Below are 12,395 nucleotides of genomic sequence, written 5' to 3'. Positions count from 1 at the left end.
GTACCTGTGACCTAGTTTTTTGGGTCATGACCCAACCCTCATGACCATAGGTGAGTAGGAACAAAGGTTGACCAGTAGATCGAGTGCTTCACTTTTTGGCTCAGCTTTTTGGCTTTTCATCACAACAGTACAGTAGAGCAAATGCAACACTGCCCCTGTTGCGCCGATTCTCCGGCCAATCTCACGCTCCATTGTCCCCTCACTTGTGAACAAGACCCCGAGGTACTTGAACTCCTTCACTTGGGGCAAGACCTCATTCCCTACCCGGAGTAGGCAATCCATCGGTTTCCTGCTGAGAACGATGGCCTCAGATTTAGAGGTGCTGATCCTCATCCCAGCCGCTTCACACTCGGCTGTGAACTGATCCAGTGAATGTTGGAGGTCACAGGCCGATGAAGCCAACAGGACCACATAATCTGCAAAAAGCAGTGATGAGAACCTGAGCCCACCAAACTGAAGGCCCTCCTCCCCCTGACTACGCCTTGATATCCTGGCCATGAATATCACAAACAGGATTGGTGACAAGGTGCAGCCCTGGCGGAGGCCAAACCCCACCGGAAACAAGTCTGACTTACTGCCGAGCACCCGAACACAGCTCTCGCTTTGAGAGTACAGAGGTTGGATGGCCCTGAGAAGGGACCCCCTCACTCCAAACTCCCGCAGCACCTCCCACAGTATCTCCCGAGGTACCCGATCATACGCCTTCTCCAAGTCCACAAAACACATGTAGACTGGATGGGCATACTCCCAGGCCCCCTCCAGGATCCTTGTGAGAGTGAAGAGCTGGTCGGTTGTTCCGTGACCAGGACGGAACCCGCATTGTTCCTTTTCAGAGGTTCGACTATCGGCTGAACCCTCCTTTCCAGCACCCTGGAGTAGACTTTACCAGGGAGGCTGAGTAGTGTGATGCCCCTGTCGTTGGCACACACTCTCTGGTCCCCCTTTTTTAAATATGGGGACCACCACCCCAGTTTGCCACTCCTTAGACACTGTCCCAGACCTCAACGCAATGTCGAAGAGACGTCTCATCCAAGACAGTCCCTCCACACTCATCCTGGATTCAGTCTCATGATAATGGATGTCAGTTGAATAAGACATGAATCAGGTCATATGTGTGCCCCCCAAAATCATATACTATGTTTAAAACATTAGACGGCACCAATACCAAAATGTTTTGGGTCGGGCCTGTTCTGAAATATATAAAAAAATCATCTGATTTACTGGCCTGAATTGTTAGTTTACATTTGTATGGTTACTAGATGAATTACAAGTTAAATTGACACTTTTTTTTTTTTTTTTAAAGTTGTCATGTGTTGCACTACAACCCATCAGTTCAAAGTCTAAACTGTCAGCTATGTTTCCAGGGTGTTTATATCCAGATCTAGTCTGGTGGACTGTGTTCAGAACTTTACAGGATAACTGCAGAAACCGAGTTTTTCAGCAGATTCTGGAGTGTCTGGAGCAAATTTGCTTGTGGCTACTTGCTGTAAGGAAACATATCAGTTGGTCTTCTTTCCAGCCGGGGTTAGTGTGGTGGTTTTTGTTTTGGTCTGCTGTCTGTCTGCACTGTGAAAGCGTTTCCTCCAGCTCTGTACCTGCAGGAGATCCAGATTTATTGACCTTTTAAATCTTTTTAAGCACATGTGGATGTATTCTGAAGTCATTAGTGACTTTGTTGAGGTTGTACCTGTTTCCTGTAAAGTGTTCTTGATCTGTCCAGGTAGCGTGGATTTCTGGCTGTAAAATCCCCTCATGTTAAAGCTGAAAGTGTGCACTTTAATCTCACAATTTGATTTCAACTTCATACACTAGTACCCAGGTAATCAACGTTGTAAAGGTCCAAATGTTTGTGGCTTATTTTTCTGTTGTTCCATTTTACTGTGTTGCCAGATAGCTGTCTTAAAAGCACTAGGGACAACGTTGCTATTTGTTGGCGTGTTTTTGGTGAGTATTTTGTTTTTGTTCCCTCTGATTATTTCTAGAAACACTTTTTGTATTTATAATTCAGATTTGTATTCTGTTAGCGTAGCATTATAATTATCAAAGTCTGTAACTGTGTTCCATCCGTCGGTTGCGTTAGATTTGGATTGTCATGTTGCCACAGCACAGTTCCTGCAGGTGGATTTTTATGTGCTGCTGCCAAAACGCATCTTTGTGATCTACAGCGGCTCTAAATGTTGGGATGAAGAGAAGAATCCAGTTTGTGTGTGTGTGTTTTTCGCCAGTCCGCTTTCACCAAAGTGCTCATTTAAAACCAAGCAGACACATGTTTAAACTTCTGAGTTCTCCAAAGTTGGGAAAATGTCAGTCGTTGGTCACATTCTGCATCTTTGATGTTTCATGTCGTCACGTGTGTGTGTGTGAAGCGAGGCGGCTGTGGTGACTTTTTAACCGTGTGGATTAACACAAGATGACCTTATCTGTCTCATATTTCATCATGTTTTGTTGGAAGATCTCTGCCGTATGTTCTCGTCCGTGTGCTGCAGATGTACCCAGTTTAAAATAAACGCCTGCCTTAAAGGTCCACTTTTTTTTTCTTATCCATGCAAAAATAAATCCATGCAAACAATTTCACACCTTTTAAAAGTAATAATTCATACAAAACTAACTTTAATATCTTTGGCAAGGGCACCAACAAACAGGTTTCACAATATTAGGGCATATTCTCTTTGATCATTTAGTTAATACATGACAAGAAGCATAACATCTTCAGAGTTTATATCTTAAGAGTTGTAAAGAGGATGTTTGGTAACTTTAAATTCTTCAAATGAATATTATTACGTAGCGCTGCACATGAATCTTATCAATTAAGCTAATGATTTCTGTAATTGTTCAATCTGTTAGGAAACGGTAAAAAGAAAAGTGGATAGATTGTTGTTTTCTTGTCCAAAATTGTAGAACAAAAAAAAACTTATACTCCAATTAGGTCACTTTAAACCTTCTTTAAAATTGTTTAATTTGGAGAAGTGCTTAAAACTCATTCAAAAATATAGTCTGAAATGATTTAAACCCCCTTTTAAAGTGACCTTTCCATCATATTAAATTGTTGTTGAACCTGATTATTTCTATAATGTGAATTTTTAATATTGGTTTGGAGGTACTGAAAACTTGTCTAAAAATAAATAAAACAAAAACAAGGTAATAAAATGACTCAATTCCATTCAAAAATTGAAGTTAGAATTTATGGTTTTAGTTGTCAACTGATTAGTCCACAAATTGATTCTGCACCAATTATTATAAAATAGCTGGTTTTCAGTCAGTTATTTCACCAGTTAAAAGAATAATCCCTTCAGCTGCGTATATTGTGGAAAATCAAAAACTGACTGAGTGCAAGACAGTGAGATATAAATCAATATTAACAGTCTGTGGGGTTTTCCAGCTTAAGCATTTTGCTCAGCTAGTGATTTTAATTTGAATATCAAGTGAAGAAATTCACATTTAAAACTTGTGTAAGATTGATTTTTTTTTTTTGTAAGTTTTATCAGTAACTTGAGTGTAACTCTTAACATTTGTTGCACTTTTTTGTTTTCCTTTCAGCTTGAAGAAATATCCAGAGTCAAATCATTAATTGCTGCAGGTGGAAGACTAAGACACAAACAGCTAAATTCTGCTGCAGAGAGACACGACACCATCTCAAAATATAACTTTTTTGTGCAAATGTGTTTTTAGCACCATTCATTTACGGGAAAAAAAGTCCTGCCTCCAAGTTAAACATAAAAAAGGTTGTACCTGAAGTAGACGGCTGCCTTATTGATTTTACAGTGTAATTATGAAAAAAAGCACCATTAAATTTAAGAAATGGGCTGATGTGCATAAAGATTGTATTAAACGGTGCAGACAAAATGAAGCCTGTTCCATGGGGAGTTTGAATCCTGATGACTGTGTAAAACGTCCACTTCCAGAAGTCTGCGGAAAGGACAAGAATGTGGTGTAAAAAATGATATGCTAAAATTTATTGCCAAAAGGACTAGTTGACACAAATAACCCATTCTTAAAAAGTGCACCACGCAGAGAAAAAACATCTGCCAAGAGTTCATTTCAAAACATGTAAAACCAGAGGAGTGTGTGTGATTTTGGTGATTATCTCATTTTTTTATTTATGCATATCAGCCCAGAACTATTATAGTCCATGATATCCTTGGATTCCAAGCATGCTGAAGAAAAGTTTTCATTTTGCAGTAAGTGTCTGCACGAACTGCTGACAGGAACCTGAAGTTCTAAGGAGCCAAATATGAGGAAAAGTCAGGTTTTGTCGTTCTATCAGTTTACCACGAGGCTTCACGCACGCCCGGCCAGCTGTTCTAACAGTTAATGTTTCGCATGAGAGTCCCACAATTCATCTGTGAAGTCAAAACTCTTCTGCACGTACGTGTCACTGATTTACATGGAAACCAGAATTACAGATTATTTCTGACAAATCAAACATTCAGGATGTAATTACGTAGTTATGACTCAAACAGGATCTCTTATTGTACTGCTTTTAAAAGATCTTTAGAGATCCTCGAAACGTAAGCAGTTATATACAAAATGCAACGATGCAATTAGCTTAATGCTCATTTTGCTCATGACTGAATAACAGACATGAATGATCAATATCTGTGATGTCATTGTTCACACCTGAAATTAAATTCTGATTGGTGAGAATGCATTTAAAAGATTAGATTAGATTAACGTACCTTCGTCATTGTGACTCTCGCATGGTAATCGACTCCTGAAATTGGTAAATGGTAACTGAACTGCATTTATATCGCGCTTTTCCATCTGCATCAGGTGCTCAGTGAGCTTTACAATAATGCCCCACATTCATCCCGATGGGAGGGTGCTGCCATACGAGGCGCTCACTACACACCGGGAGCAACTAGGGCAGGGGTAAGCAACCTGTTCCAGAAAGAGCCATGAGGGTGCAGGTTTTCTTTGCAGCCACTGACTCCACCAGGTGATTTCACTGATTAACTGATTCCATCTGCTCAAAGTGATATTAATCAGTAAAATCACCTGGTGGAGTCAGTGGCTGCAAAGAAAACCTGCACCCTCATGGCTCTTTCTGGAACAGGTTGCCTACCCCTGAACTAGGGGATTAAGAACTTTGCTCAAGGTCTCTTAGCGATTTTCCAGTCAGGCTGGGATTTGAACAGAGGATCCTCTGGTCTCAAGCCCAAACGCTTAACCACTAGACCATCACCTCCCCATATGCTTTTGTAAACATTTAAAACATAATAATGGACAGCAATGTGAAACCTTTTTATGCTGAAACAACTCCACAGGAGCGGGTGACGCCCCCAGTGTGACTCCGCCTCCCTGTAGTTGGTGGTGGGTGTCACTTGGTAGAGGCCCGGATGTAGATCAGAGATGAAAGCAGCAGCAGTTCTGGTGGCTTGTGTAACAAGATCAGATTGTCGCTCCTCAGGCCGTCGTAGTACATCCAGCAGCCGTCGATCTGGAACGCTGCCGAGTAGTGCTGCTCCTCCCTGTTGAAGAGCGTGGCGCCCTCTAGCAGGTACCTATGGAAAAACGTCATCCTACGTCAACACAAATAATCACCAACTGTTTTGATTAAACGAAGTAAATTATTACCAGACCAACACCGCGTGCAAACTGGAAAAATGCTGGTGGGAACCTGTGTGTGTGTGTGTGTGTGTGTGTGAGTGAGGCTGTAAACACTGTGATCTCAAAGCAGCGCACACACACCAAAGTTAAAAATGTGAGGTGCACCGCGGCTGACTGTGTGACATTCACAACTTTACACATGATTTACTGAACACAGGGAGACAATCGGGGGCCTGTTAAGAATCTGCAGCTCCAGTTTCACTATCAAGAAAAAACAAAAAAACGTTTGAATGTGCACACGCCCAAATGTACCCACGCTGGTTTCTGTTCGGAACAATTACACGAATAAACTACTTACACAGCAACAAGCCACTCATCGCACACCATGCCAGCCTCTAGCTTGGCGTGCATTTGTGCACCACATATGATCTGAACATTGACAGAATTAAAATTTTTCCTATTAACAAAATCACCATGTGACGGCGCCTCTATAGCAACATGTGTGCAGTTAACACCTCTGATTACATTCAGGAAACTAGCTCTTGCTGCAAATTGTGCCTTAATGTTGGAATGTGATGTATCTGGATGACATTCGGATGTCTGCGTTCCACACAGCTGGTGACTCGGCTCAAGGCTGACTGGCACACTGCTGACTGATCGGCCAGCTCCCGCTGGAATGCCCCTGATGCCAGGATGCCAATGTGGTCAGCACCCGTGTGGACAGAGACAACCCCTGGCTCGTCACCGTGTTGCGCTCTGGGTCGACCGCAGTTCTGCGCACAATTCCAGTAACGGTGGCCTTGATAATCAGAATCAGTTTGAGCCAATTATTGTCATTTGCAAGTAAATCCTCGTGTTCCCTGAATACACGCTCACGTCTGATTGCACCATTTGTAAAGTCCTCTGATGCTAATGCAGCAACTGTTAGCGGCATTTTACGCATCACTGTGCATGTTTTTATATCCATCCATATAACTGCAAACACGTGGGTGTTAACTGTTCAGTGTGTCTCTGATGTGCACATCATTCTGATGACGTCATGTTTACACTCTATTAAAGGTTCCCAGCATCACCTCTACGTTTCCACAGTGGAACAGCTGTAGAAACGTGCGTACACCAGCCTGGATTTTTGTGTGACGTACTGCACATTTCCACGGTCATTTCACTTTTGATACATCTGAATGTTGGCGTGGAGACGGACGGACGCCACGTTTCTCTGTGTAAGCAGCTGTTGTACATGAGGCATTTGATCATCTGTGAAATCACCTGCTGAGGTGACAAGTAGGCAGGAAAACCTGCACCGCCTTTGCCCTTCGTGCCCCTCCCCGGCCGAGGAGAAGAAAAAAACAAGATGACTTGCTCCAGCATTTGAAGATTTGCTTAATTTATATTTCATTTGACATCACTTGCATTTAATTGGTTTTATTTTTCAAATTGGATGCTTGTAATTGATCGTAAAACTTCAAACATGTTTTAAAGACTTTTATTTGCTTTAGTGTTAATAGCACTAACATGTCTTTAATCTTCCTACATTACAAATAATCTTGTTTGTATAAAATGTTTTACAAAAGCTGCACTGGTTTTAATATTTTAAGTGACTTTAAACGTGTTTAAAGGTGAGATGTTGGCTGGCTGCATGAGTTTGAGTATCAGTTTTAGAATAAAACAAAAAGTGGATTAGGTCACCTGTGATTCGGATTTTTTCAAATAAATGATGGGATGATAACAGCAGGATAAACTACCTTTGTTAAAATGACCCATGATGGTTTAAACATTACAAATGATAGAGTGCGGCACTTCTTCTCCCCTCAAACGATCTTTAGCTGAGTGTAAAGACGCCTGCGCAGAGGGTGAACCTTGTGATGGTCACACCTGTGCCTGCACAGAGCCAGATGGTACGGAATGTAGGACAGATCCTCCGACTTCCACTGCTGCATGTTGAGAATGACGAACGGCGGCGCTCCGTAGCAGAAGACCCTTTGAGAGAACTCCCGGAGACCGCTGCACCTGTCCCACAGAGGGTTTGTTGTTAGGAAACAATAACTGCAGTGAGTGTCCACCCGGTGGGCGTCCTCCCGCGTGTCTCACCCGAGTTCCGTACACAAGAGGATCTTTGGGCAGAAGAAGTGGTCCACGGCCGACTGAATGGGGTCTCTGTGAGGCAGCTCACTGTGAGGGCTGCAGGGAAACAAGGCACAACACGTGGACACGCCGATGTGAGTCTTTCCAAGTGTTCCATAAATACAAGAACAGCACTGATTTTAAGTTCTGTGGACTCCACTTTCTGCAATAATGTGAGGAAAAATAACCAGGTGCAGATTAAGGAAAAAGAAAAAACCCCTCAAATTTGGCGAGCAAAGTTGGTCAGAATTCAACTGGGAAAGGGGGTGTGTGTGTCACAGAATTAAAATTTTGTTTTGTTTTTTAAATAAGAGTTGAAACTACTTTCTTGCCCGTTTCAGTTCAGTATCCTGTACATCCTCATGGAAATCCCTTGGTGGCGAGGAAGATGGTCCCTTGATCGATCGCTGGAACCTTGTGCGCGGGTTGTGATTTGCACACCAACAAACGCACAGTGCTTAACAGGTCCGAAGACTGGGACATGCCAGATGATCAGGGTCTGAGGACCTGCTGCAGCCTTCACAACCGCTGGGTTACAAACCTTCACCTCCTCTGCCTGATTCACCACTGAGGTCTTTTAGTTTCACCAGAGCCCCGTTCGCGTCTCGTCTTCAGGGTTCCCTGCCGTATTTCACCCCAACAGGCAATCCCCTACTTGATCCGTTACCCACACAGTAAATTTTACTCTGCTGCGATAACATTTGGTCCCAGTCCAAACAGTTAAATATGCTCTACCACTGTGCTAAATCAACTCTACCACAGTGTAAAATCAACTCTTAATGGAGTAGAAACACTTGATTTGACAAGATGGTAGAGCTGATGTCACTTGATAATAGAGTGTATTTTACTCTATTTAGACTGGGACCAAAGGTTTACTCTGCAAAATTTACTGTGCAGGTGTCACGACACAGACAACAGGTTGGACTTTGACACCCATCCCGTACATACGGTTGTGTAAATTGTTGAACAAATATTCTCGTACCTTTACTTCTGTTCTAATCAGTAACTTAAACGGTACAGGATACTTGCTGCACAATCACTGTTCACTCATGGGACCAGGCTTACATTTAATTAACTAATCATTTTTAGTTCCTTGGACCAAGCAGTCATTCTACTACTCAACTTCATTTGCATTGATGCTGTTATTAGTAGTATTATTATTATTTTTAATAAATCTAATTTAGTAGCCCATCAGAAATGGATACAAAATGCACTTGGAGAAAAAAAAATAGTTTGGGTGAGTGACGGAAACCTTGATGATTTTTCTATCTATTCTATGGTCCTTTCAAAAAGTCAAGGGGGTCATATGTTGCCCTCAAACAGAGATCTGACCCTCAGGCCTGGTGGTTTGATCCCCAGCTCATCTCTTCAGTCCATCAAAGTGTTCCTCAAAAAAAACAATGACCTGAAATCGCTGATGCTGTTTAAACTTTACACAAGTTCTTAAAGTACTAATTTTATGAGTTCAAGGCACTATGGAAACAAATTCCACTTCCCGCTGACATGACAGAATGAAGCGCTTCTCTGTGGCACCACACCAACATGGCATTTAACTGTGGAACAGCTGACGGGTGAGCAGCGTACCAAATGATGATTGTGGACTTGATGAACTCCTGGAAGCGGGCAGGACAGTCCCAGTTGGTGCACAGGCTCTCCTGCATGGTGGACATCAGATGCTCCAGGTTCTCAGTGAAGTTCACATGCTCATTGCCAAACAAGTCGATCTCCAATGCTGCCTGGTGGACCTCAGAGCGGTACTGTCTTTTGGACATCCTGTCCCAGATCCACAGCATTTTAACCGTGGTGTAGTCACAGGAGTCCATCAGGTAGAGGAAGTGCTCCACAAACTGCTTCCCGAGGAAGACGGCCAACTCTCTGGGAAAGCCCTCGTTATCCCGCAGGATCACATAAAGGATCATGAGGAAGCCATCAATCGTACAGGTGTTCTTTAAGCTTATCTTGACATACAGAGGGGTACAGGACACGGCCTTTCGTCCAGCCTTAATGGTGAAGACTCCGCCCCACGGCAGCACAGGTCTCCAGAAGGAGCGCTCCTCTTCATCACTGTTGTTGATTGAGGCACGAATTTCCTCAAACAGAGTCTTAGACCTGAAGAAAAATAAAGTAACAGCAACACAAGGCAAATTCAACCAAACATCTTTCAGACACGACGCAGCTCAAGGTGCTTTACGATCAAACAACTTAACAGAAACCAAGACATTAAGGTAAATAAGATCAAGAATTAAAAAAAGGTGGCCATTCACAGCTGGCTGGACTAAGACCATGTCAGGAACATGAAGGGTCATGACCAGGTCACATAAACAGGAATCGAGCCCATGTCTACATATTGGCAGGCCAATTCCAGGATAGGTCAGGGTTTATTTCCTGTAAAAAGTTCTGAAATTTGAGCAGTACTTCCACTTCTGCACTATGGCTTTGCACACTTCCCAGAGTCCTGTGCAGTTGCAGAATTCTGATGTGATCCATGTCCAATTCCGGAATATTTCTGATTCATGAATATTTCAGTCATATTTCAGTGAGTGATCAGGTTTTGTTTTTTTTTTCAGTTTGTAAATCAGAAAACTGGCGAAAGTGATGCTTTAAAGTTTTAATAGAAAATCTTTTTTTTTTTTTTTTTGATGTTTACTTAAATTTAAATGTAAAATTCCAGTGCAAAAGTAATTATTTTAACTGAAATTCGATTGAAGCTGGTGACCGGGTCACAATCTGCCGAGACACCAGTCAGCGTTTAGCTAACAGAAGTCCCGACAAAGTAACTGATCTTTACTTTAGCAACCTAGATGACTGGTGTTACATGTGTTTCACAGTTTGAACGCTCCACTCGCAGCCTGTCCTACCTTTCGAAATGCAGATTGTCGTCAGTATCCTTCAAAACACTGAATTTACGCTCCATTGCTCTCCGTGCTTCTTCATGTCTCGGTCAGATTTACAGCCACACAACTAAATATAATATGTTCCTCGCACTTTCTGATTGATGTACACACGGTGACGCCTTAACAAAACTAACAATAATCTTTAAAAGTCAGGTTAAGGCCCATAAACAATGGAGAGCTAGTTTTCTCTTGAAAGGCTAAGAACAGTGCTGCCATCTGCTGAATCTTAGTGTCATTACACCACTGACTGACCTGCTGCCGAGGGAATGATGGGAAATGTAGTAATTTGCGTTGAAGTGTTTAGGCTCGGCTTGAAACTTACAGAAAGATCGAGGATTTTCTGTCACTTGTGTCTTGTAAAGGTTTCTGGAGTTGGGAGAATTGCTGCCTGTTTGGATTCTGAAAGTTTGCATCACTGAGTGCTGCTTGGTTCAAGACAACTTGAGTGAATGATTGCAGAAGGAGCCAAGTTCAAGAGGTCGATAGAGGTCAGACCTAGGGCCTAGGAGCTGGAGTTGCTGTAATGAATGGAGAATTCAAATAACCCTTGAAGTCATGTTTATCTGAGTTCGTAAATTGTTGATTTCATCTGCTGCAGCAGTACAGAGATGAATAATCTCCTCCCAGCACAGCTTAATTTTGAAAATGTTTGAAATTGAAGTTGCAGTTGTACTTTTTCTGACATATTTTTAAAAGAAAAACAATGATATATTTCAGTCGACCTAATAAATAATCAAATTTAAACAGGACACTATAAAGAACTGCATCCTGTAGACCCTGGTGTTCAGTGGTGCCACTGCTTATCCCCAGATACCAGTGTGAAGTGAATCAGAGTCTACAACTCCCCCTGGACTGAACTCCAGTCCGACACAGGTTACTTCCCCAGCCAAGGCTGGCTGAGTGGACTGAGAAGTTAGTGCAGGGTTGGGCAACTTGTTCCAGAAAGGGCCAAGAGGGTGCAGGTTTTCTTGCAGCCACTGACTCCACCAGGTGATTTCACTGATTAACGATATTAATCAGGTGATTTCACTGATTAACGATATTAATAAGTGAAATCACCTGGTGGAGTCAGTGGCTACAAGAAAACCTGCACCCTCTTGGCCCTTTCTGGAACAAGTTGCCCACCTCTGAGCTAGATGAAGTGACTTATCCGAGGATGCAGACAGGTACCCTGACTGGGAATCAAACCCAGGTCTACAATTAGTCCCACTGAGCGACCTGCAGTAGGGCTGTACTGCCATGTGGTTAGTGCACAGTGTTTGTGATGTACTCCACCATAAGGGAGCTGAAATTAAACAATCAAAATCTTTTTATAGTGTCAAGATCTCAGTCTCTCTTTGGGCTCTGCCTCCCTCTGATGTTCTGCTACGTTTCCACCTTTGGTTAATAAGCGAGCTCAGCATCATCCGTATACATGTGCAGCGCGCGCTACCGGTTGACGGCTATCGGGACAAACAAAGCCATGTGCACAGCTGTCAGTGCTTGAGCCAGTACACATATCATCTGACTTCACTCTAAACACACAGGTTTATGGGACATTGTACAGCTGGTACAGCGATATTACGCTGAATATGCGTCCTTCATCAAGCACGTGCATTTGTTTGTCCCGATGCCTTCCCATCAGCCCCCGCGTGCCCGAGATGCTGAAAACGCTTATTTACAGTTATGTCTATCTATCTATCTATCTATCTATCTATCTGTCTATCTATCTGTCTGTCTGTCTGTCTATCTCAAAGAACATTTAAAAGCATATTTTTACACACCAAATGCAATGTAGCATTTGAAAAGTTTTCTGAAACGTTTAATTATTATTATTATTATTATTATTATTAT

General features: G+C 42.5%; 1 protein-coding gene across 2 annotated transcripts; it reads right to left on the bottom strand.

Moving 5' to 3' along the window:
* Nucleotides 1-5,082: 5,082 nt before the first annotated feature.
* Nucleotides 5,083-10,763, bottom strand: c19h14orf28 (chromosome 19 C14orf28 homolog). Of its 2 annotated transcripts, none has more exons than XM_034159970.1 (5): nt 10,527-10,763; nt 9,253-9,777; nt 7,636-7,725; nt 7,420-7,554; nt 5,083-5,501 (listed from the first exon to the last, which is right to left on the bottom strand). In XM_034159970.1, the coding sequence occupies exons 1-5, from the start codon at nt 10,580-10,582 to the stop codon at nt 5,318-5,320; spliced, it is 990 nt and encodes a 329-aa protein (XP_034015861.1). In that variant the 5' UTR covers nt 10,583-10,763; the 3' UTR covers nt 5,083-5,317. The 2 variants fall into 2 exon arrangements, with proteins under 2 accessions (XP_034015861.1, XP_034015862.1); XM_034159971.1 differs by having other exon boundaries at nt 7,420-7,548.
* Nucleotides 10,764-12,395: the final 1,632 nt, after the last annotated feature.

The sequence above is a fragment of the Thalassophryne amazonica genome, chromosome 19 (assembly GCF_902500255.1).
Source record: "Thalassophryne amazonica chromosome 19, fThaAma1.1, whole genome shotgun sequence".
Classification (NCBI taxonomy): domain Eukaryota; kingdom Metazoa; phylum Chordata; class Actinopteri; order Batrachoidiformes; family Batrachoididae; genus Thalassophryne; species Thalassophryne amazonica.
This window is presented reverse-complemented; position numbering and strand designations above follow the sequence as displayed.